Below are 26,409 nucleotides of genomic sequence, written 5' to 3'. Positions count from 1 at the left end.
TATGCATTCCAAGAAAAACACCTGCTACCTACAGTAAAATATGGTGGTGGTTCCATCATGCTGTGGGACTGTGTGGCCAGTGCAGGGACTGGGAATCTTGTCAAAGTTGAGGGATGAATGGATTCCACTCAGTATCAGCAGATTCTGGAGACCAATGTCCAGGAATCAGAGACAAAGCTGAAGCTGCGCCAAGGTTTGATCTTTCAACAAGACAGCGACCCTAAACACTGCTCAAAATCCACTAAGGCATTCATGCAGAGGAACAAGTACAATGTTCTGGAATGGCCATCTCAGTTCCCAGACCTGAATATAATTGAAAATCTGTGGTGTGAGTTAAAGGGGTTCTGTGGGGGCTGCTGCAGATAAACACTTACCTTGGGGCTTTTATCAGCCCCCTGTAGCTGTCGTGTCCCACGCCGTCCTGGTCCGATCTGCCGTTCCGCCACCGGGCTATTATTCGTCTAACACAAACGAATAATGCACGCTCCCGTTCGCGTCATCGGGAGCTTACTGCGCAGGCGCAGTGCGAAGTTTTCTTGTACTGTGCCTGCGCAGTAAGCTTCCGATGACGCGGGCGGAAGCAAGCAGGCCCGCGGCCCCAGCCGCAGTTGGATGCATGCCGTGCTAGACCAGGGCCGGAGAACGGTGTGGGACATTACTGCTACAGGGAGCTGATAGAAGCCCCAGGTAAGTGTCTGTTTTCATCTGCAGCAGCCCCCACAGAACTCCTTTAAGGCCCCGTTCATACTTGCGTTTTGGCATGCAAACGGACCGGATCCAGATCGGATCAGGACCCGATTTGGATCGGAACCAGGGATGTGGAGTCGGACAATTTTGGGTGCCTGGAGTCGGAGTCGGGAAAAAAATGCACCGACTCCTAATGAATTTGTAACTGTAATTAAAATAGAAAATATGATAATGTTCTATTTCTCAGATAATAGTCATAAAAAATAATGTATATATACAGTAATAGCTGTGCTTAGTCCACAAAAATGAAATAAACCAATCAAAATTAGTTACTTGTGCTGCTTCAATAAAGCAGTCCCCGTATTTTTAAGGTCAGATATACATATCGGATTGTGACTGTATATATGATGTGTACACAGGAATCTCATATATACTAAATAACATCTATGCTGTAAGAATAAAGCCTGATGTGTAGCTGTGTCACTAATAGAGATGGTCAACGAGATGGAAATAATTCTGCATTGATGCCGATTTATGCAAATGTATGCACTCCTTTTGCTGATGAAATCAAATATTTTGATATGTTGTTAAAATTTGGTTTGGTGACTACAAATTAAAGGGTACCTGAGACGGATGAAAAGTAAAGTTTTATACATACCTGGGGCTTCCTCCAGCCCCCTTCAGGCTAATCAGTCCCTCGCTGTCCTCCACCACCCGGATCTCCTGGTAATTCAGCCAGTCAGCTGTCCGGCCGCATGCCGCTCCCACAGCCAGGAACATTCTGCACCTGCGCAATAGTGCTGCACAGGTGTAGTATGCTCCTAGCGGCGGAGTGTGTGCATGCGCACTACGCCAGACTGGCTCAAGTACCTGGACTCATAGCAGAAGATCCAGGTGGTGGAGGAGGACAACGAGAGGAATGATTATCCTGAAGGCGGCTGGAGGAAGCCCCAGGTATGCATAAAACTTTAATTTCATCTGTCTCAGGTTTACTTTGTTACACAGTAGTACTATACTCTACATATGCACTCCCCACAGAGAATGCTGTGCACATTGAACACAGAGGTGTTGTCTGTTTACAATCTCCTCATTCCCCTGCAGAGTACCTGCACATCATTCTTACATGTACCCACACTTACATTGCCTAGGGCCTGATAGATGTTCTTTGTTCCGGTTTGTACCTTTTACAAGTACTCTTACCAAGGACTAGTTTTAGTCTAAAGGGAATAAATATAGTAGTCTACATATCCTTCTCACTTCAGTTGTCTTGTAAAATTCCTAAGCGTTGGCAGTTAAGAGACGAATTTCATGTTACATACTTTTAATCAACAATATTGTAATATGCAAATTAGAGGAGTCGGAGGAATCCTAAACTGAGGAGTCGGAGGATTTTTGGACCGACTCCACAGCCCTGATCGGAACCGTACGGTTCCGATCCGGATCGTTTGCATCAGGAATGTATCAGGCTGCCATCCGGATCCGTGTGGTAAAAACAGCGAAATTACTAATAAAATTGTTGGTCAGCAGAAGGTGCACCTGTAGAATCAGGTCCTCCGCTGTTTAGGCCTCACCTCCACCTCCGACATACTGCCAAACAGCTCCAGCACGTTAGTCACTGCTGCCCATGTGTCCCCATCCGAAATGGCCGCTAGAATACGCATAGGAAGTGGGGTAGAATGTCAGGTGTTTGTATCCTGTGCTTTCCTTTCCGGATGGTGCAGTCAGGCTCCGGTCCGGGTGCGTGGGCCGGATGATCCAGACCCGAAAAATAGCGCATGTTGGAAAAGTGTCCGGATCCGATCCGGCTCCGCTCTGTACGGAACGTACGCATGTGAACGTCCGCATAGACTTTGCATTGCTATGCGGAACGTACGTTCCGTTTGTACAGTATACGGTCCAGATCCGATCAAGCGGATCCGGACAGGGAACGCTAATGTGAACCGGGCCTTACCCTCTGGGCGATACAATTACATCGCCCAGGAGAGGGCGCCGCACTTTTTTTTTACATTTTTTTTTTTTTAAATCATGTAGCTAGCCTAGCGGGCTGCGCGGTACGGCGGGTAGCGGCGGCGATCGGAAGTTACACGCAGCTAGCAAAGTGCTAGCTGCGTGTAAAAATAAAAAAAATTGTGCAAATCGGCCCACCAGGGCCTGAGAAATCCTCCTGAGCGACATACCCCGAGCTCAGCTCGGGATTATCGCCCAGGAGGTTAAAGAAAGCTGTCCATACTTGGAAGCCATCAAACCTGAATGAACTAGAGATGCTTTGTATAGAGGAGTGGTGCAAAATACCTTCAGCCAGAATCCAAACTCTCATTGGAACCTACAGGAAGCGTTTAGAGGCTGTAATTTCTGCAAAAGGAGGACCTACTGAGTATTAATTTAACCACCTTAGCGGTATGGACGAGCTCAGCTCGTCCATTACCGCCAGAGGGTGCCGCTCAGGCCCTGCTGGGCCGATTTTGATCAAATAAAGAGCAGCACACGCAGCCGGCACTTTGCCCGCGATTGTGCACGCCACTGCGCATGCGCGCGCAGGCGCGGTGCGCGCACTGCGCATGCGCAGGGCGGTAATTTGGCGCCAAAGATCCTGTATAAAAGCAGCACTGGCCATTACTCCAGTGCTGCTCGTTCTGACAGCTTGGCGTAGTCCGTAGGAACTTTGTTACCCTGATCTCTGATTGACTCCTGGAATTGACCCTTGGCTTGTGACCCCGACTCCTGCTATTTGCCGCCTGCCCCGACTCTTGGATTGTGACCTCGTTTCTGCCTGCCTGCCGCCTGCCCCGACTCTTGGATTGTGACCTCGTTTCTGCCTGCCTGCCCCGACCTTTGCCTGTGACCTAACCACGCTGCTCTCTCCTGTCCTGGACCTCTGGAAACTGCCTGACCACGTCTGCTTCTCATCACACATTAGCGTCGCTGTTCTCCTGACCACTCGCTGAGGTTATCCCAGTAGTGACCTGGCTGGGCACTAGGCAGCTAAATCCTGCACTCCCCTCAAGGGAGTGTGGGCGAAGACCCGTGGTCGCTTAGATCCACTACTGGGTAACGCCTCTTCCTTCAGTGGGAAGGTCAACAGTGTCCGAAGACTTCAGGAAGAAGTTAACAGTAACGAGCAGCCAGTATGGACGCTAGTGATAGTCGCTCACCAGTGGAGATTCTTTATGAACTTGTCACACAGCTACGCTTATCGGTGGATGAAGTACAAAAAGGTTATATGGAGATCCGAGACCAACTACGGCCTCCCGCTGCTCCGCCTGCAGGACCCGCTGGGCTTGTTCCTGCTGCTGCTCCTGCCCTTGCTCCTCCCGTCAATCCTGATCCCGTTCCAGCGCAAGGTGCTGTGGGTCCGGCACCCGAACCAAGGTTGCCTCTTCCTGAGCGGTTTTCTGGTGACCGCACGAAGTTCCGCTGGTTTCAGAGTGCCTGCCGACTTCACTTCTCTTTACTCCCAAGGACCTATTCCAATGAGGAGATTAAGGTGGGCGCCGTCATCTCTCTGCTACAAGGTGAACCACAGGCCTGGGCACTTCGTATGGTGGAACAGCAGCATCCTGCGTTGAGCAACTTGAATACCTTCTTTACTACCATGGCGGAACTATATGATGACCCAGGAAGAGCCTCATCTGCGGAGTTGGTTCTGGAGACCCTACGGCAGGGAAGAAGGCCAGTAGAGGAGTACGTCACGGATTTTAGACGTTGGGAAGCCGATGTCTCATGGAATGACTCTGCATTAAAGTTCCGGTTTCGGCAAGGCCTGTCGGAGGCAATCAAGGACGAACTCGCCAGGGTGGGAGTTCCGGACACCCTAAAGGAACTCATCCGTCTTGCCATCCAAATAGACAGACGTCTTAGAGAGAGACGAGCAGAGAGGTCCGGAGGTACTCGTCCCTTAGGAAGTCTTCCCACTCCTCCTAGTTCCTTTGGTCCGGTCTTTGACTCCGCTTCCGCGAGCGAGGAGCCTGAACCAATGCAATTGGGGTTGGCCCGACCCGCTATCTCTCCTGAGGAAAGACAACGAAGGAGGGCATCCAACTTGTGTCTATACTGTGGAGCATCTGGCCACTTCCGGTTGAACTGCCCTGTTCGTCCTTCGGGTGAGCCTGATTCTACTGTCTGTATCAGCAGAGTTCCCTGTCTCCCACCTGCATCTACTCATGTTCCCCTTATGCTCTCGTTGCAGGGTCACAAAGGAAGGACAATCGAAGTTAGAGCCATCATTGACTCTGGTGCCTGCTCCTGCTTCCTGGACTTGTCTGTGGCCCAAAGACTCCAGCTCCCTACGCGTCCCAGACGCCAACCACTTACCATTCAACTGGCCGACGGATCCAGTCTTGGGTCTGGTCCTATCATCTCTGAGACCTTACCCTTACTCGTGACCATTCAAGGGGAGCATCAGGAGTATCTAACTTTCGATTTGCTCCCATCACCTCTGTTCCCTGTAATTCTGGGCATGCCCTGGCTACGTACCCATGACCCTGCTATCAGTTGGACTACTGGAAAAGTATCCTTCCTCTCCAGATACTGCCTACAATATTGTTTTCCCCGAGCCGGGGCTCTGTTTTGTTTGAGTTCTCCCAAGAAGGACATTATCCCTGCTGTGTACCATGACTTCTTGGATGTCTTTGATAAAGCTGGGGCTGATTCTCTTCCACCTCATCGGCCATACGACTGCCCCATTGATCTTCAGCCAGGGGCGCCCATTCCTTTTGGGCGGACCTATCCTCTCTCGGAACCGGAGACTATGGCCCTAAAGGAGTATATTGAAGAGAACCTCCAAAAAGGCTTTATTCGTCCTTCTACTTCTCCTGCGGGAGCAGGGATTTTCTTTGTGGAAAAGAAGGATGGGTCTCTCCGCCCTTGTGTGGACTATCGGGAACTCAACAACATCACCGTGAAGAACCGATATCCTCTTCCTCTCATGCCTGACCTGTTCCGCAGACTCCGTTCGGCCCGCATCTTCTCCAAGTTGGATCTGCGAGGGGCTTACAATCTGATCCGGATCCGGAAAGGAGATGAATGGAAAACGGCTTTTCGTTCCCGGTTCGGCCACTACGAGTATATGGTCATGCAGTTTGGTCTCTGCAACGCTCCTGCCACGTTCCAGCACTTCGTGAACGACATCTTCAGGGATTTCATTGACGACTTCCTAGTAGTGTATCTTGATGATATCCTTATCTTCTCTGCCTCTGAGGAGGAACATCACGGGCATGTGAGGAGAGTCCTCGCCCGGCTACGTACTCACAGACTTTATGCTAAACCCGAAAAATGTGAATTCAATAAAGAGAACATTCAGTTCCTAGGCTTGAAGATTTCTCCAGCTGGTGTAGAGATGGACTCTCAGAAGGTCTCTGCCATTCAGGAATGGCCAGTACCCACTGATCGGAAGGCCATCCAGAGATTTGTTGGGTTCGCTAACTTTTATAGAAGATTTATAAAGAACTTCTCATTGATTGTGGCTCCCATCACCCGGTTAACGAGTACCCGCACTGCATTCCGATGGACTCCACAGGCTCAAGAGGCTTTCGAGAGGCTTAAGACCAGCTTCATTTCTGCACCCATCCTCAAACATGCTGACCCTTCCAAGTCTTTCATCTTAGAGGTGGATGCTTCCGAGATAGCTATCGGGGCTATCCTTTCCCAGCGTTTCGGCCCTAGCTCCATCCTTCATCCAGTGGCCTTTTTCTCCAGGAAACTGAACTCAGCGGAGAGAAACTATGATGTGGCCGATAGGGAATTGTTGGCCATCAAAGCTGCACTGGAGGAATGGCGGTATCTCCTGGAAGGGGCGGAGCATCCCATACTCATACTCACCGATCACAAGAACCTTGAGTACCTTCGTTCAGCAAAGAGACTTAGACCACGACAAGCACGATGGTCCCTCTTTTTCTCCCGTTTTAATTTTCATCTAACCTACCGGCCGGGGTCCAAGAATGTCAAGCCTGATGCCTTGTCACGGATGTTCCATTCAGAGAGAGCCCCTAGCCCCGAAACAGATAACATCCTGTCGCCTCAGCACTTTCTTGTTCTCCAATCTGATTTCTTGAACTCCCTAAAGCAGTCCGAGGTACCCCAGGATCTGCTTCCAGACTTAACTAATCAAGATGGACTGTACTATTTCCAAGGCAAGCTGTTTGTACCTCCCGAGAAACGCCTCCTTGTTCTTCAGTCCTGTCACGATAATAGACTGGCAGGTCACTTTGGTGGAGACAGGACCCTTGACCTGCTCCGAAGGAACTTCTGGTGGCCTGAAATCTCCAAGGACTGCAGACAGTTTGTGGCCTCATGTGAGGTGTGTGCCCGCTCTAAGACTCCTCGTACAAGACCTTGGGGCCTCCTGAACCCTTTGCCAATACCTGAGAAGCCCTGGGAAAACATTGCCATGGACTTTGTGGTCGAGTTGCCTGCCTCTCAGGGGTTTACCACCATCCTAGTGGTCGTAGACCGCTTCTCAAAAATGGCTCACTTCCTCCCTTGCAAGGGGGTTCCATCTGCCGCTGAGACCGCTGATCTTTTCCTCAGAGAGATTGTAAGGCTACACGGCTTACCCTTGGATGTGGTTTCTGATCGTGGAGTACAATTCACGTCCCGCTTCTGGCAAGAACTTTGCAAGTGTCTTGGAATTCATTCCTCCTTATCTTCTGGGTATCACCCTCAATCAAATGGTCAGACAGAGAGGACCAACCAGACCCTCGAACAGTACTTAAGGTGTTTCATCTCGGCCTCACAAGATGACTGGGTCCCTCTGTTGGCTACGGCTGAGTTTGCCTATAATAACTCTATCCATTCAGCTACCCACCAATCTCCCTTCTTTGTGAATTATGGATTCCATCCCTCCTTTTTACCTGGCATTAACTTTATGGTCACTGTTCCTGGAGTACAAGAGAGAGTGACGGCGATCAAGGACAACTTCAGCACGGTCCAGAGGATTCTCAAACAGACTTTGGAGAGGGGGAAGAGAGCCGCTGACCGGTTAAGAAGTGAGGGTCCTGAGCTACATCCTGGAGATCTGGTCTGGCTATCTACTGCTAACCTAAGATTACACTGCCCTTCCAAGAAATTAGGGCCCAAATTCATTGGCCCTTTTTCCATACTGACCCGAATTAATCATGTGGCCTTCAAGCTTTCCCTTCCTTCCTCACTGCGAATTCACCCTGTATTTCATATTTCCTGTCTGAAGAAGGTAGTTCCCAGCAACTTCCCTGACCGTACAGTTGCTCCTCCCCTACCAATTGTAGTGGATGGGGCCGAAGAATTTGAAGTTGAAAGAATATTAGACAGCAGAAGAATCAGGAATTCTGTTCAGTACCTAGTAAAATGGAAGGGGTACGGTATGGAGGAAAACACTTGGGAACCTACCCAGAATATTCATGCACCGAGACTTCTCAGACAGTTCCACCAGAGGTTCCCTGAGAAGCCAGCTCCTAGGGGCACCCGGAGGTTGCCCTTAGGGGGGGGGCAATGTCACACTCACCATTCTGGGGTCCTACGACGCTCCCGCGGCCGTCCTGGGGTGCGCACGCACAGGGGGTCCTTAGGGCTGGTGTGTGGGCTTCCTGGTTGGCGGCGCGTGGCATTGGGCGGTGCGCGCATGCGCGCAAGTTGCGGTGCGCGCGCGTGCACGGAGTCTTGTGCGCGCGCGCGCGTCTGCCCGCGATTGTGCGCGCCACTGCGCATGCGCGCGCAGGCGCGGTGCGCGCACTGCGCATGCGCAGGGCGGTAATTTGGCGCCAAAGATCCTGTATAAAAGCAGCACTGGCCATTACTCCAGTGCTGCTCGTTCTGACAGCTTGGCGTAGTCCGTAGGAACTTTGTTACCCTGATCGACTCCTGGAATTGACCCTTGGCTTGTGACCCCGACTCCTGCTATTTGCCGCCTGCCCCGACTCTTGGATTGTGACCTCGTTTCTGCCTGCCTGCCGCCTGCCCCGACTCTTGGATTGTGACCTCGTTTCTGCCTGCCTGCCGCCTGCCCCGACCTTTGCCTGTGACCTAACCACGCTGCTCTCTCCTGTCCTGGACCTCTGGAAACTGCCTGACCACGTCTGCTTCTCATCACACATTAGCGTCGCTGTTCTCCTGACCACTCGCTGAGGTTATCCCAGTAGTGACCTGGCTGGGCACTAGGCAGCTAAATCCTGCACTCCCCTCAAGGGAGTGTGGGCGAAGACCCGTGGTCGCTTAGATCCACTACTGGGTAACGCCTCTTCCTTCAGTGGGAAGGTCAACAGTGTCCGAAGACTTCAGGAAGAAGTTAACAATGGGCTTAGCACAGAGGAGAATATGGGGTTCCTCTAAATATAGTGTGCAAACATTCCAACACAAACTCAACAAAAAAGTAAAAGTGTTCAGAATATAGAGTACCTGCAGTGGTTCTTAAGGGTGCTCTCTCTGGTGCTGGGAGCTGGCTGATGGCAGTAACAGTTGTTGGGAGACGGCTTGCAGCAGTAGCAGTTGCTGGGAGACGGCTTGTGGCAGTAGCAGTTGCTGGGAGACGGCTTGTGGCGGCAGCAGCAGTTGCTCTGCTTGTGGCAGTAGCAGTTGCTGGTAGACGGCTTGTGGCAGCAGCTGGGAGTTTGCTTGTGGTGGTTGCTGGGAGACGGCTTGTGGCAGTGGTAGTCACTGGCAGGCGGCCTGTGGCAGTTGCTCTAGTAGTTCTTGCAGGCACAATACCTATGACTACAGAACAGGAAAGGGAAGCAACTCAGTAAAATGAAGAAACAACCATTCTGAAGAAAAAAAAAAAAAGGTGGGCATCTACAATATCCAACTAAACATTAGCAGAAAGCTAGCAGAATCGTATGCTTCTCCACATGACAAGGTGCAGAAAGATACAGCTGGATTTCCACTTCAATCTTTACAGGAACCCAAGGATGAGAGACGCAGAGGCTGCCATATTTATTTCCTTTAAAACAATACCGCTTGCCTGAATGTCCTGCTAATTTATCTCCTCAGTGGTGTCTGAAACAAGAATGTGGCTAGTCCAGTCAGACTTCAGTTAAAGCAGCTGATCTGCATGCTCATTCAGGGTCTACGGCAAAAAAAAAAGTATTAGAGAATCAGCAGGACAGCCAGGCAATATGCATTGTTTAAAAGAAGAAAAAAAAAAAAAACCGTTTCCATATGTCTTTTACATCCGCCTCTTTTCCACAGACAGTTGAACTGTGTGCTCAGCAAGCCGTTACCAAGCAGCAGTGATCAGTTACCAGGCAGCAACAAGCAGTAGTGAGAGTTTGAGAGGCATTTCACTGCCTATCAACTGTCTGTGGAAAAGAGGCCTTAAAGGGATACTTAAAGAGAACCTGTACTGAGTAAAAATATTTAAAATGAACACATGAGGTAACTTCAAATGAACATTACATAGTTACCTTGCCATCAGTTCCTCTCAGAAGCTCACCATTTTTTTCTGACAATAATCCCTTCCAGTTCTGACAATATTTTGTCAGATCTGAAATATATCAGTTGCAGTCAGTAAAATATCAGTTGCTGTCAGTTATAGTTGAGAGGAAAACTGATGTGCCCGGTAATGTCCATGTTTCCCTATGGCTCAAGTGGGCGATGTTACAGTTTAACTGTGTGCTCACCAGAAAGCTGTTATGAGTAATGGCCATTTTCAAAATGGAGGACGGAGATATCCCTTGATCACAGTGAACAAACAGGACGCAGGAGGGGAGAAAGATACTGAGGAGTAGACTACATGGAAGGTAAGTATGACTTGTGTATGCTTATTTTGACTTTTAATTTTCAGTTCAGGTTTTCTTTAAAGAAAACCTGAACTGAAAATTAAAAGTCAATACAAGCATACACAAGTCATACTTACCTTCCATGTAGTCTACTCCTCAGTATCTTTCTCCTCTCCTGCGTCCTGTTTGTTTACTGTGATCAAGGGAATTTTCTGTCCTCCATTTTGAAAATGGCCATTACCCATAACTGCTTTCCGGTCAGCACACAGTTAAAAACTGTAACATCGCCCACTTGAGCCATAGGAAAACATGGACATTACCTGGTACATCCGGTTTCCTCTCAGCTATAACTGACAGCAACTGATATTTTACTGACAGCAACTGATATATTTCAGATCTGACAAAATGTTGTCAGAACTGGAAGGGATCATTATCAGAAGAAAATGGTGCGCTTCTGAGAGGAACTGATGGCAAGGTAACTATGTAACGTTCATTTGAAGTTACCTCATGTGTTTATTTTAAATATTTTTACTCAGTATAAGTTCTCTTTAAGTCTGGCCAAAAAAAATGAGTTTAACTCACCTGGGGCTTACCTCAGCCCTTGCAGCTGATCGGTGCCCTCACAGCTCCGCTCCGATGCTCCTGGACCCGCCGGTGACGACTTCCGGTTTCGCCGTCACCGGCCGACAGGCTGGGAAAGTGAGTGATTGTTCGCGCTCCCATCCACAATAGCACCCCCTAGGCTACAATTGCGGCAAGAAGGCCGCAATAGTAGTATAAATCTGAGGTTGTTGAAATCTGACAGAAGTGACAGGTTTTGGACTAGTCCATCTTTTTATAGGGGATTCTCAGGGATATATTTATTTTCAAAAGCACTTAGTGAATGGCAGTTGCTCTGTCCAACTGCCAAAAATCGGTGTAGGGAGCAGGCAAGCTTGCCAGCATCTTTGTATAAATCCTTTTCAGGGAATATCTTTATAAAGAATAAAAGCCTTGCTGAGAATCCCCTATGAAGAGATGGACTAGTCCAAAACCTGTCACTTATGTCAGATTTCTACTACCTACTGTAAGTGACAGCAACATAAGAGAAAAGTAATTTATGGCTCATTTTACTCTGGAAAAAAAAGATGTACTTATTTGTATATGTTTACACATTTTAAATTGTACAGTTTTTCACTGTAGTGCCCCTTTAAAGTGGGATTATACTCCATGTTAACTGAAAAAGATTGAATTATCTAATAAGACATTATTCATTTAGCTTACATATCCTGTTTTTAGTATTCAGTCAGATGTAAAAGAAATCGGATACGAGAAAAGGAAGACATTTCTGCAGTTTTTTTAATCTCTTTTTCAACCCAGTTTTAATTTACTGTCCACAATCCTGTTTGCACTGCACAGTTCAGAACAGGCACCAAGAAGAAGAAAAAAAAAAAAAAGAAAAAAAAAAAAAAAAAAAAGAATATAATATAAATACACACACACACACACACTTTAGGGAAAAAAAAAAAAAAAAGGGGGGGTTTACATATGGAGTATATTTGCAGCAATAACCATTTTTTGGCAAGTTTTTATTTTTGTATATTACAACCCCCTTTAAGCGGAACTGAAGATAATCTAAATATAAAGAGTTTAACTTACCTGGGGCTTCTGCAAGCCCCTTGCAGCCGTCCTGTCCCACAGCGCTCAATGATCCTCCGTTCTCCTGCCGCCAGCTACTTTCAGTTTCGCGGTCAGGCCACTGCGCCCGTGCGGCTCTGGCCACACGTATCCTTCTTTGCGTTCCAATCCGAAATAGCGCTATTGCAGACGGGAACGCATAAGAAGGATACGCTTGGCAGCCCCTCGACTTGCAAGTCAAGTAACGAAGCTAGCTGGCGGCGTGGAACGGAGGATCGTTGAGCGCCATGGGACAGGACGGCTGCAAGGGGCTTGCATAAGCCCCAGGTAAGTGAAACTATTTTTAGATTATCTTTAGTTCCGCTCTAAAAAAAAAAGCCCCAGGCAAGAGTTGAACTTGCCTGGGGTTTCGAATGGTCCCCTGCAGACGTTCTGTACCTGCGCAGCCACTCACGATGCTCTGGTCCCCGCCGCGGGTTCACTCCTGCAATCCCAGTAACGTCACCGGAAGCATACTGCGCAGGCGCAGTACAGCCTGCACTTGCGCAGTACACTCCCAGGGAAGACAAGGCCACGCAGGTGCAGTGATTCAGTTGCAAGGAAGTGAACCGGTGGCAGAGACCGGAGCATCGGCAAGTGGCTGCGCAGGAACAGAACGTCTGCTGGGGACCATTAGAAGCGTCAGGTAAGTTCAACTCTTTTTTTACCCTTTGCCCCCTACAGTATTCCTTGAACTAGTTGTTGCATAGTGGACACATTAAAACGTGCGCTCCCGACACTTGCACCAGCCGAGACTGACACATCTGTGTTTGGTGAATTCTACACTGTACTGTAGGTTGACCCTCTCAATTCCTGTGTGAGCGTTACTGGCTGTGGTCTTCAATGACAAGCATCCATACAACTCCCTCTGCTAACAAATCGCAGCTCTTTATCCAAACTCATGAACTGTGAAAAGTTATAGATCAAAGGGGTGTCCAAACTTTTTGGGCCAAGTGTCGCAAACACAGTGAATCCAGGGTGTGTCTTGAAAAATATTATACCGATAAACATTGAGGATATAGCCATGCCCAAGTTAACTTGCGCTACTATAAACGGCTCCGTCTGTCACTTATGCAAAGCAATGTATGTAGTATGAGGGAACATGCTCAATCTATAGTCTAGTAAAGTGTACCGAGCACTGAAGGGCACATCCGCAACAAAATATTGCTTCTGCGAGGCGCTGCATTATTTACAGCTCTACTACCCCCGCAGTGTAGGCTGCTCATGCTGAGGCTAAGATTCCTGGCTAATCCCTGCAGTTGTATGAGAACCTGCCCAATCCCTTTCCCCGAGCAAAGGCTGCCTAGTTTCTGCATTGGTGCTCAGAATCATCTAAGGTGTGGTTAGAACAACAAACAGGGCAGCAATGGCCGGGCAAAGGTGCATCTAAACGTGTACATCTTTTGCACAGCTGGAAGTCATAGTGGAGCCCAGTAGCCATGTTAATGAGATGAACAGCAATGTGTTGCCTGTCTAATGAAACTGCAGCTTAACTTGGGTTACCTTTATTTTCCTTATCATTCTTCCGTGAGGCTGCATGGCTGCCGGCTTTGCTCTTGGGAACCTGAAACAAAGTGTGTAACATTTAGACTCCATTCCTCCCTCCATCAGAAGAGACAGAAGACAGAATTGCCACAACCTACCTGTGGAACCTGGACTTGAGCAGTCTTCGCTGTTGCCCTCGTAATTCTGGACACAGCCACCGGAGGTGCAGGCTGCTAAAATATTTAAAATGTGAATTAACCACAAATTACTTGAATAGTAAAATTATAAAAAGCGGAGAAAAAAAACAAAAACAAAAAAAAGTCCATGATATTCAGTTGCTATGCTTGATTTTTTAACTAGTGGAAAAGTAAGATGGCACGGAGGGCAGTGGATGGTGATCTCGGGCAGCACTGTGGTGTAGTGGATAGCGCTCTTGCCTTGCAACTGGTCTTTGGTCAACTCCCAGCCAGGGCACTATTTGCCCGGAGTTTGTATGTTCTTCGTGTATCGGCGTGGATTTCTTTCGGGCACATACAGCCAAAAGTGTATTGGCTCCCTGCAGACTACGATACATACATACAGGATCTTCTTAAAAAATTAGCATATTGTGATAATGTTCATTATTTTCTGTAATTAACTGATAAACATTAGACTTTCATATATTTTAGATTCAAATACACACAACTGAAGTAGTTCAAGCCTTTTATTGTTTTAATATTGATGATTTTGGCATACAGCTCATGAAAACCCAAATTTCCTATCTCAAAAAATTAGCATATTTCATCCGACCAATGAAAGAAAAGTGTTTTTAAAACAAAAAAAGTCAACCTTCAAATAATTATGTTCAGTTATGCACTCAATACTTGGTCGGGAATCCTTTTGCAGAAATGACTGCTTCAATGCGGCGTGGCATGGTGGCAATCACCTGTGGCACTGCTCAGGTGTTATGGATACCCAGGATGCTTCGATAGCGGCCTTAAGCTCATCCAGAGTGTTGGGTCTTGTGTCTCTCAACTTTCTCTTCACAATATCTCACAGATTCTGTATGGGGTTCAGGTCAGGAGAGTTGGCAGGCCAATTGAGCACAGTAATACCATGGTCACTAAACCATTTACCAGTGGTTTTGGCACTGTGAGCAGGTGCCAGGTCGTGCTGAAAAATGAAATCTTCATCTCCATAAAGCTTTTCAGCAGATGGAAGCATGAACCCACTTTTGACCCAGAAACAGCGGCAGAAGTGCCTGACCTGGGCTACAGAGAAGCAGCACTGGACTGTTGCTCAGTGGTCCAAAGTGAATGAAAGCAACTTTTACATGTCATTCGGAAATCAAGGTGCCAGAGTCTGGAGGAAGACTGGGGACTCGGGGAGAGGGAAATGCCAAAATGCCTAAAGTCCAGTGTCAAGTACCCACAGTCAGTGATGGTCTGGCGTGCCATGTCAGCTGCTGGTGTTGGTCCACTGTGTTTTATCAAGGGCAGGGTCAATGCAGCTAGCTCTCAGGAGATTTTGGAGCACTTCATGCTTCCATCTGCTGAAAAGCATTATGGAGATGAAGATTTCATTTTTCAGCACGACCTGGCACCTGCTCACAGTGCCAAAACCACTGGTAAATGGTTTAGTGACCATGGTATTACTGTGCTCAATTGGCCTGCCAACTCTCCTGACCTGAACCCCATAGAGAATCTGTGGGATATTGTGAAGAGAAAGTTGAGAGACGCAAGACCCAACACTCTGGATGAGCTTAAGGCCGCTATCGAAGCCTCCTGGGCCTCCATAACACCTGAGCAGTGCCACAGGCTGATTGCCTCCATGCCACGCCGCATTGAAGCAGTCATTTCTGCAAAAGGATTCCCGACCAAGTATTGAGTGCATAACTGAACATAATTATTTGAAGGTTGACTTTTTTTGTTTTAAAAACACTTTTCTTTTATTGGTCGGATGAAATATGCTAATTTTTTTAGATAGGAATTTGGGGTTTTCATTAGCTGTATGCCAAAATCATCAATATTAAAACAATAAAAGGCTTGAACTACTTCAGTTGTGTGTATTTGAATCTAAAATATATGAAAGTCTAATGTTTATCAGTACATTACAGAAAATAATGAACTTTATCATAATATGCTAATTTTTTGAGAAGATCCTGTAGACATATGACTATGGTAGGGATTACATTGTAAGCCCTTCTGAAGGGCAGTTAAGAGACTAGACAATATACTCTGTACAGCTCTGCGGAAAGTGTCGGCGCTACATAAATACCAAATAATCCCCAGCAGAGCTAGAAGTTAAAATCTGGGCCAGAACACTATCCGCATGTGTGTATGTGTATATGCTCTCCAAGTTTTGTATGTGTTACAGTCAAAAACTAGAAGCGACCGTCTTACTGCGGCCAATATCAGAAATGAATTGAATCTTGGCGGCTCCGTGCTCCCCCTCCTCCTATTTACCTCTGGCAGCCGGGGACACACACATGCACACAGAGTCGTTCGTCGCTGCAGAGATTCGTGTGGCTCTTTCCTGCAGAGAGGGTGCTGGCAGAAGCAATGTCTGCAGCCTTCCCGCTGTGTTCGACAAATGGCTGTGTGCATCCCCAGCTGCCAGAGGTAAATAGGAGGGGTGCAGGGGGAGGAGCAGGAGCCGAGGATCACAGAGCCGCCAGTATTCAATTCATTTCTGACATGGGTCGCAGTAAGACAGTCAGTTCTAGTTTTGACCGGCTAGAACCTGAAGTGGCCAGACTTTGGGTTCTGGCCGTAACATATGGGATTTCTTCAGCACTCCAGTTTTCTTCCACAGCCCAAAAACACACTGTTCGGTTCACTGGCTCCCCACTAAAGCTGGCCTCTATGCTAGGTACACACGATGCAATTTTTTGACAGATTTATTTCCAACATGTCTGATCTGATTTTGGATTGATTTTCTGATCAATTTTTCGTTCAATGCTGTGGAAAATCGATTGGACATGTCAGAAATAGCCGATCTGACAGTAGATCTGTCAGAAAATTGCATCCTGTGTACCTAACATTAGACTAGGATAGGGATATAAAAACAGACTGTGGCAGGAATTAGATTGAGAGCTCCTCTGAGGGACAATTAGTGCGTACTCTCTATAAAAGGTCAGCGCTATATGAAAAAAAAAATGGTCTGCTAATCTCTTGTACCAGAAACGTCATCAAATGGTGATCTGTGCAGAAACACCATAGCAGCTGGGAATAGGACTTGCTGATAGGATAGGTCAGCTGGATCTCGGTCGTACACACCCCCTTCAGCTGTCGCTACTAATGGGTCCCCACATTGCCTGCAAACCATGTGCAGGAGTGAGGAGCAAACCAGGGCTGTGGAGTCGGAGCAATTTTGGGTACCTGGAGTCTGTGATTTCATAAACTGAGGAGTCGGAGTCAGATGATTTTTTGTACAAAATCCACAGCCCCGGTAAGTATTAGACTTAGGACCTGGAGTCATTTTGGGTACCTGGAGACGGAGTTTTCATAAACTGAAGAGTCAGAATCGGAAGATTTTTGTACCGATTCCACAGCCCTGGAGCAAATATTTCTCTAACATTCAGATTTCCATTAAGAAACAACTACATGAACGGCACCGGAGGCAACACGGGTGTCCAATACGAGACACTCTTCAACAATGTTTACATTGACGTGAACTGCCATCACCATGGTTTAAAAAAAAAAAAAAAAAAAAAAAAAAAAAAAAAAAAAAGGTTTCCATACATTTAAAATGGTACCTCAGTAGACCCCTCTCAAACAACGCTTTTGTCGACATCATCGCATTTACCGTGCGTGTGACCAGTCCCAAGAGAAAGAAACTGAACCAGCGCAAGCTACTGATAAATGAACCAGCAGGTCCTGCCTTTCACTGCCTCAATTTAGTTTCCCGTTTGGAGCACTGGAGATTTCACAGCAGGGAAATGTTACTGCCCATCTCTAGTGCACAGAGCCCTTAACCATTACTCTATGGATAAAAGCTGTGTCTGGATTGTAGAATGGTTAAGGGCTCTGTGTCTGGATAGTGGAATGGTTAAGGGCTCTGTGTCTGGACAGTGGAATGGTTAAGGGCTCTGTGTCTGCTCGTGGAATGGTTAAGGGCTCTGTGTCTGCATAGTGCAATGGTTAAAGGCTCCATGTCTGCATAATGGAATGGTTAAGGGCTCTGCCTCCGATGTAGGAGACCAGGGTTCAAATCTCGGCTCTTCCTATTCAGTAAGCCAGCACCTATTCGGAAAGGAGCTGTTTGGGCAAGACTCCCTAACACTGCTACTGCCTGCAGAGTGCGCTCTAGTGACTGCCTCACAAGCGCTTTGAGTCCGACAGGAGAAAAAGCACAATACAAAAACAAAAAAAACAAAGGAATTATACTAATAAACAGGGTAGAAAAAAATAAAAGCCACTCTCTCAGGACTGATTCACACTGTGAACGATTGCAAAGCACCAGAGTAGTGTTACCCTATGAGGGTGTTCTCACAGCAGCATTTCGATAAAAAAAAAAAGTGCCGCTGATACTATTTTTGGAGCGATTATTCCTAAAGGATTCCTTTAAAAATCCCACTCGCATTTTGTAGTGTGAAGTAAGCCTCATTCTGTTCTCACTATAACAAATCAAGCGACCCCTCATGTCCCCCATCCTATATTTACACAAGCTGTGTTGTGATCTTTTCAGTCTATGGATAGTTCCATAAAATATTTCTGCATCGATACATTTTACCTGTGTAAAAACAAAAACTACACCTGTCTTCCTGTGCCAAACACAGATACTGTTTGGCTGACTCCGCCCCTATCCCTATTATCATCCACATGAGAGACAAGACAGAGGGAATGTCCCTGGAACGACTTCATCAGATATGAAAACTGTGAATAATGACCTACACCCCTATTTACATTCACAAGCAATGAATATGAGGCGTACCTTCTCATTTGGTTTGGTTTTTGGAACAGGCACAGAACAGGTGGAAGGCAGGAATGATGGGATTTCTGGCTTGTACATGCCACATTTGAAACCCTTTTTGGCATTTTCTCGCTGTTCCTTAAGTCTCCTCAGTTCCTTTTCCTCCTTGTAGCGCTGCAGCATCGTCCGGCGCTCTTTAGCTATCTTGCCCTTCACGTTCGCGAGGGATGCTGTATTTAACAGACGTTACAAATAGAACAAAATAAGTAATTCAATAATTAAAGAAAATTGGGCCTGATCCAACAAACAGCAGTAATCTTGCCATGTGAAGACAGCGCACTGCAATATTACTGGAACTACCAGGAGCGTGTGCCGCGTTTTACGGTAATAGCGCGACCTGTGGTACTGAAGTAACACAAATGTTGCTACGATAACGAAAGGTATGCTATTTGCGTGCCGCATTACTATAGAAAAATATTTTTTTCTGAACAAATGCATAAAGATAACAGATGAACAAAAGTTGTTGAACAATATCTTTATTTAAAGAGAAACCATGACCAAGAACTTCATCCCATTCAGTAGCTGATATCCCCTTTTACTTGAGAAATCTATTCCTTTTCACAAACAGATCATCAGGGGGCGCTGTATGGCTGATATTGTTGTGAAACCCCTCCCACAGGAAACTGAAGACCATGGTCCTGGCAGTTTCCTGTCTGTGAACCTCATTGCATTGTGGGTAATAGCTGTTTACAACTGTTTCCAACTGCCAAAAAAAACTATCAGCATCTATATCACCTGCTAGCAGTAAGAAATGTCACCATGTGATAAGTCACAATGTAAAGCAGGGATTTAAAAAAATTTTTTTTACGATAATGACTAACGGGCAAATAAGGACTAAATCATTTATACATAATTATTTTAAAAATGAAGCACTTTTTTATTAAATTATTTTCACTGGAGTTCCTCTTTAACGTGAACCTGTTTAAACTTTTTTTTTTCTAGGGCAATGTATGGTGCTTGGAATAGTAACTGAATTCCACCTTGGTGCTGCATAAATTTGTTTATAAAATGTGCACAATTCCATATCAACTCACTGACCTTCCCTAGAGAGCAGTGCAGATAGGAAGGTAGGTAGCTGTGGTATAGTGAGCTGTGCACCAGTAGGTAGCCGTCACCTGCTTTGCCTGATGTGAATAAGCCCAGAAAAATCGATCATATGATTAGTTTTCAACTTGAAGCTCATTAATTAAAAAGGTTTATTTCAGGCAAAAAAATTATCCAGGATGGGATTGGCTGAAGATTATATCCATGGTAATCCTCGACTACAAATGGAGTGTCGCTGCTTGTTGGTGGTACGCACAGTAGTGGCTTTCTATTGTGCTCCAACAGAAATAGCCAAGCGAGACCGCTCTACTGCGCAGGCAGTTCAGGCTTGTGTGGTAGAGCAGACCCGATCGGGCTCAGCTATTTCCGATGGAGCCCGACCAGGAAGCCACACTGCGGAAAGTAAATAATATTGTCAGCATCTCTGCGAGGCAGCCAGTGATGGAACAAGCTTTAGAGTCTTCCCCTCCCGAGGCAAGTACCGCCCAGGGGTACTTTTTCCCTACTTGTTTATTTTAGGGACAGGCAGCTCTGGCTCTTTGCCAAGGCTTCTCACGTCCTCCTGGCCCCCACTGGTGCCACGCGAGGACCTCTGGAACATATCCAACAAGAGTTTGTCAGATATGTTACATGGCCGCACCCCTCCTCATGCATGAACATGGCCGTACTGGGCCTACACAAGTACAGCGTCCCTACACACAAAGCCAGAGCTTCTCCATGCAACTGCACAGCTGCCTGATGAGGAGCGCAGAAGCAATCTTCAAGGGGGTCCGTGGCAGCGGCAGTTGGAGGATCCAAAGACTTCATTCTTCTTATGTATCCGTTTTTTGTTTATAGCCACCTGGGATTTACTTGAAAGCCACTGATAAACATCTTACCCGGTTTATTTACGGGCTTCCCTTCATCCTCCTCTTCCGGCACCGTCAAGTCGTGCTCTTTCACCGAAGAAATGTTGATGTCCACCAGGGCCAGCCCCCGGCTCTTCCGGAACTCCTTATGCCGGTTCTCCTTCTGCGACATAGATTTCCGTCTGGCCACTTTTGCTCTTATGAGATCGACGCTGGCATCCTTTTTATACCGGCCAGCAAATCTAGACTGGATATCCATGGCTGTTTGTACTCCGCTAGGAGGGAAAAGGTATATTTTAGCTTAAGGGGACATTGTTTTGTGGCAAATTATAAATAACGCCATAAGTCCAAAAGTTATACATCTAATCGGGTTCAGTAAGCACTATACTACCCAGAAATTAACTTTAGCCAGTTGGGGTGAGGCTGTAGCTAGGTGATCATAAAGTAGGCATGGTCAATAGCAGGCAGTGACACATGCAACATATTTAGGATCTCAAAGTTACAGTGCCCCCCATTTGTGTGGTTAAAAATCAGACATCAGTGGCATGGTACTATACAACTTCAAAAGACTTGGCAACATGACGATTTCCTTCTCTGTGCAACAAGATTCCAGTTTTACCCAGAGATTCAGTAAGAATAACGGCAGTTCAGAGATAAAGCAAATACAATTCTAGACCTTAAAAGACAACTGAAGTGAGAATGCCATATTTATTTTATTTTGAATAACACCAGTTGCCTGGCTGTCCTGCCGATCTATTTGGCTGCAGTAGTGTCTGAATAAAACCAAAAACAAGCATGCAGCTAGTCTTGTCAGATCTGACAATGTCAGAAACATCTGATCTGCTGTGGTTCTGTGGCGGAAGGCAAGTCATGTAAGTCTATAGTGATGCGTGTATGTCTGCCACAGGGTTGGGTTTTTTTACACATCGTGCATGTGTTGAAGCGTATGTTAGATATACGCTTCCGCGCACATCATCGCTTCGGCCACAGGAAGTGAACGCTACTTCCTGCTTAGCCAGCTGCGGATTACCACGTACTAACACAGTAATCCCCGAACGCCCCCGGGCCACACTGCACCGCCAATCCGCACTGTGAAACCAGCCTCAAAGGAAATAAATATGGCAGTCTCCATATCCCTCCCATTTCAGTTGTCCATTAAATAGAAAATTCCAAAAAGGCCTGTCGAGACATCCACTGCAGCCTTTGCAAAAATCAGTGCTGGAATTCCTTATCTGGACAGAAGTCAGGTCTGTGGCTATAGTCTACACTTCCAGAATTAGTTGATTGACTTTGCAGGCCAAAGCCACATAGGGCTGGTTCACAAAGACCGCAGGCGGCGTTGGGGCTGCCGGAAGCCGCGCCATCCTGTGACGCCTCGCTCGGAAGAGAGGTACAGCGATCGTCGGCTTCCCGTCGCGACCTGCGTTTCTCGTCCATGAATCCACGGCGGCTAGGCGACTATGGACTTAGCATGCGGCTTCTAGGGTTGGCCGAAACGACGCGGTAAATTGGGATCGGAACGCCGCATTTGCACAATCGATGGTAATCGCCACTAACCGCTCCCATTCACTTGAATGGGAGTGTTTAGCCGACAAGTTCCAAATGCTTGGCGGTAAATGCTGCCAAGCGGCCGTGTGCACTAGCCATACACTTATAGATTTGCAGCAGATTCGACCATCAGAGAGATTTCTAATAGATGCCTGTCCAGTCGAATCTGACAGGAATCTGATGTGTGCCACATACTAGGAACAGATTTCAGAATTAAATCTAAATGCAGTATTGGACCATTAGATCCAATGCAAATCTATGAGCCATTGATCTGCTGCCAGCAGCAGGTTGACCTAGATTTTCCATCCTGTCAGATCAAATCCATCGAAATCGCAGCAAATCGATCGCTAGATTTAATACAATCGATTTCCGATCAATTCCATAGAATTGATCGATAGCTGAAATCGACCAGTGTATGGGCCCCTTTAGGCCTGATACACACCAAGCAATTTTCCAGTCATATCATCAGGAAACTTCCTATCGCTTGATAATTTCCAGCATGCCTCATCCTGCTTCCAATCAAGAAGGAGATCGATTTTGTGCAGTTTTGATCTCAAAATCAAGCGGAAGGAGATTGACATGCTGGAAATTATTGGTCTGAAAATTTCCAGTCGATCTGACAGGAAAATTGCACGGTGCGTCAAGCATTAATTAACAGGCAGATTGATTACCCAAGGACTGCAATGTGCAATACTCTATGCATTGCGGCTCGCAGGGTCCTGGTCAGCAGCAGGGATCTAGGAGAATTGGGGCAACCTCTGGCGCATTCAGAGCCTTCACTTTTCTAAGGCAAGTGTCAAGTTTTTGTTTATTTTCACATGATTAGTGATTTTCAAAAAAGGTCAGATACTGTAGAGAAGGGGTATCAAAAGTATTCACGTAAGGGGGCCAAAAGCAAAAACATAGTCGAAGTCATGAGCCAAATTGTTGATTTAACAGTTTTGAACAGTTCAAATAAAGTGGTGCTACTATAGGGACCAGGGAGGGGGTCCTGGTTCCCCGCTCCTCCCCCTTCTGCAGAGTAGCACAGTGGAGCAGCCCCTCCCCCCTTCCGGAGAGTAGCACAGTGGAGCAGCCCCTCCCCCCTTCCGCAGAGTAGCACAGTGGAGCAGCCCCTCCCCCCTTCCGCAGAGTAGCACAGTGGAGCAGCCCCTCCCCCCTTCCGCAGAGTAGCACAGTGGAGCAGCCCCTCCCCCCTTCCGCAGAGTAGCACAGTGGAGCAGCCCCTCCCCCCTTCCGCAGAGTAGCACAGTGGAGCAGCCCCTCCCCCCTTCCGCAGAGTAGCACAGTGGAGCAGCCCCTCCCCCCTTCCGCAGAGTAGCACAGTGGAGCAGCCCCTCCCCCCTTCCGCAGAGTAGCACAGTGGAGCAGCCCCTCCCCCTTCTGCCGAGTAGCACAGTGGAGCAGCCCCTCCCCCTTCTGCCGAGTAGCACAGTGGAGCAGCCCCTCCCCCTTCTGCAGAGTAGCACAGTGGAGCAGCCCCTCCCCCTTCTGCAGAGTAGCACAGTGGAGCAGCCCCTCCCCCTTCTGCAGAGTAGCACAGTGGAGCAGCCCCTCCCCCTTCTGCAGAGTAGCACAGTGGAGCAGCCCCTCCCCCTTCTGCAGAGTAGCACAGTGGAGCAGCCCCTCCCCCTTCTGCCGAGTAGCACAGTGGAGCAGCCCCTCCCCCTTCTGCAGAGTAGCACAGTGGAGCAGCCCCTCCCCCTTCTGCAGAGTAGCACAGTGGAGCAGCCCCTCCCCCTTCTGCAGAGTAGCACAGTGGAGCAGCCCCTCCCACTTCTGCAGAGTAGCACAGTGGAGCAGCCCCTCCCACTTCTGCAGAGTAGCACAGTGGAGCAGCCCCTCCCACTTCTGCAGAGTAGCACAGTGGAGCAGCCCCTCCCTTCTGCAGAGTAGCACAGTGGAGCAGCTCCTCCCCCTTCTGCAGAGTAGCACAGTGGAGCAGTTTCATATTTACCTGCTCCAATGCTGCTTCTGGTCTCCTCTGATCTTCTTGGCAGCCATGTGTTCTATGCTGTATATCTTAAGGTGGCCATACATTTATAGATTTGCAGCAGATTCGACCATCAGATAGATTTGTCAGATGCCTGTCAAGTCGAATCCAACAGTAATCTATCGGAGGTGTGCCACACATTAGGAACAGATTTCCAATAGATTTCAGAATGAAATCTATTGGAAATCGATCTAAATGCATTATTAGACTGTTAGATCCAATGCAACTCTATGGGCTGTATATTCCTGCACAGTTATGGACAGAGGTACAGAGCTCAACATCCCATTAGACAAGATGACATACACAAGAGTCCTCCTGTGAAAAAAAAATGTCCCAATATTGCCTAGCTATACAGACACCACAGTCTGCATAGCAGCATAAAGTTCAATGAATCCACTAGACCTCGATATCAGCTTCACAATCTTCACACAGGCTAGAATGCTGAAACACTCTTACCAACAGGAATGGCTGATTGAATCACAGATCGATTTTCAGGTCTGTGTATGCTGCATGTGCAGGGGCGCATAGCCAATCCAGCCTATCTTTTTTTCAAAGAAGGACACACGGGATGGAGCTACTGCGCTTGCTTCCGGCATGCCACAATAACCTCTTTTTCAGGGGGTCCCAGCTCTGAAACAGAGGTACAGAGGACGGAGCAGTGCTTTTCAGCGCTGCTAGCTTTGGGCGCAACCAGCGCCGCCATAGACTGTAATGGGAATCAGTCTATAGCGGCGCTCAGTGAGGAAGGTCGGCTCCGTCAGAAGACGGAGCCGAAGTTGTTTAAAAAACACAATAATTCGACCTCCAGCAATCGCTGGAAGCCGAATTATTTCATTCCCCCACTATCCATGTCGGCCTGGAGGGGGAATAGTAAATAAAACGCCCCGGACTTGTGCAGAAGCAGGACCAGCCATTTAACAGCTGGATCCTGCGCCCAAGTCTACCAGCGCCGTATTCAAATGTACGCACAGAGGAAGCCTCTTTTGGATCCAGGGGCTGCAGCCTGCCAAGGGGAGTACCCCATAGGGGCACTTTTTTTTTTCCTTACAGGTACACTTTAGAGGAAAGCAGAGATGTTTAAATAAGCACGTTTTATATTCACCTGGGGCTTCCACCTGCCCCATATTGGCCATGGGCTGCATCGCCGTCCTCCTGGGCCCCTCTGTTGTATCCCCCAGTATATATCCCTGTTGCAGCCAGTCACAGTTCACCACACATGAGCGACCATGACACGCTCCCGAAACCTTTCTGCGCCACAAGTACTGTGTAGGCGCAGAACGCCCCAGGCCACGGGAGCATGTCAGGAGCATTCACACAGCCACAACTAAGACATATACCAGGGGACACAGAGGAGGAACAGAGGAACCCAGGAGGACAGCAATGGAGCCTGCAGCTGACATGAGGCTGGAGGAAACCGCAGGTAAGTATGAAAGCTGCTTAAAGAAAACCTGTACTGAAAAAAGTTCCCCTGGGGAGTACTCACCTCAGTAGGGGGAAGCCTCTGGACCCTATTTAGGCTTCCCCCGTCCTCCTGTGTCCCACAGCGGTCTCGCTGCAGCCCACGGAACGCACAGGCGACAATTTGTCGGCCTGTGCAATATTTACCTTTTCTGGCTCCAGCGGGGGTGCTGTTGCGGCTCTTCTGACGGAGATGGGCGAAAATAGCCAATCTCTGTCGGGTCCGCTCTACATGCGCAGGAGACTTGCGCCTGCGCAGTAGAGCAGATACTGCGCCTGCACTGGAGCCAGAAAAGGTAAATATTTACATCGTCGCTGCTGTGGGAAGCTTCAATAGGATCCGGAGGCTTCCCCCCACTCCAGGTGAGTACCCCCCAGGGGAACTTTTTTCATTGCAGATTTTCTTTAATTAAACATCTCTGGTGCACTTTAAGAAGGCAAATTTGTGTTTTGCATAATTATCACAGGTACACCGCCTACTCCTAAATGTTTCCTTGGCTCTGGGTAGGCACTCAGCAGGACGAGCCCCCGGGGCTGGAGGCCAGCCAGTGGATGTATCAGGCAAAGCAATCATAAGCACACCCTATACAGAGCTCCACACGGGCTCCTCACTAGAGCAGTCGCCGCCCCCAATCAGCACATCCACACAGCGATAACACAATCGATACACCTCTATTTACTCACCGATACACCGCTCGGACTCCTCCAACCGCGCACAGAATGACAAATTCAAATCTGGAGACACACGCCTACTGGAGGGAGTCCTGCCTCCTGATTGGCTGAGCCGACCGTACCGCCAATAACTTCTCACGTACGTTTCAAACGTGCGTCCGTCCTCCACCCAGAGCTTGCGTTCCACACTGCGCATGCGTCAGGCTTGGTAGCAGCGACTTCCTGTACCTAACGCCAGCTTACTATATCTGCGCATGCGTAATGTTATGTCGTTCTAGGGCTAGATCTGCGTAGTGTGCAGGCGTGGGACGTTACTCTTTACGTACGCAATATTACAGACGAAATGTACCAGTACTGGCAGTACCTGGCCTTAGCATTG

At 47.8% G+C, this 26,409-nt stretch overlaps 1 protein-coding gene across 2 annotated transcripts in view; it reads right to left on the bottom strand.

Moving 5' to 3' along the window:
* The window catches only part of LOC137533172 (disks large-associated protein 5-like), a 65,997-nt gene extending 39,824 nt beyond the window's left edge, over positions 1-26,173 (bottom strand). The window contains exons 1-6 of one of the 2 annotated variants that reach the window (XM_068254403.1): positions 26,043-26,173; positions 20,390-20,634; positions 18,429-18,637; positions 13,673-13,747; positions 13,533-13,593; positions 9,055-9,369 (exon numbers count right to left, since the gene is read on the bottom strand). In XM_068254403.1, the coding sequence (XP_068110504.1) occupies positions 9,055-9,369; positions 13,533-13,593; positions 13,673-13,747; positions 18,429-18,637; positions 20,390-20,618 (889 nt within the window). In that variant the 5' untranslated portion in view covers positions 20,619-20,634; positions 26,043-26,173. The remainder of the gene's footprint in view (positions 1-9,054; positions 9,370-13,532; positions 13,594-13,672; positions 13,748-18,428; positions 18,638-20,389; positions 20,635-26,042) is intronic. The other variant, XM_068254404.1, reaches the window with a different exon arrangement.
* Between the last annotated feature and the right edge of the window lie 236 nt (positions 26,174-26,409).

This window comes from Hyperolius riggenbachi, chromosome 9 (assembly GCF_040937935.1).
Source record: "Hyperolius riggenbachi isolate aHypRig1 chromosome 9, aHypRig1.pri, whole genome shotgun sequence".
Lineage (NCBI taxonomy): Eukaryota > Metazoa > Chordata > Amphibia > Anura > Hyperoliidae > Hyperolius > Hyperolius riggenbachi.
Note: the sequence above shows the minus strand (reverse complement) of the source record. Positions and strands in the feature narration are given on the sequence as shown.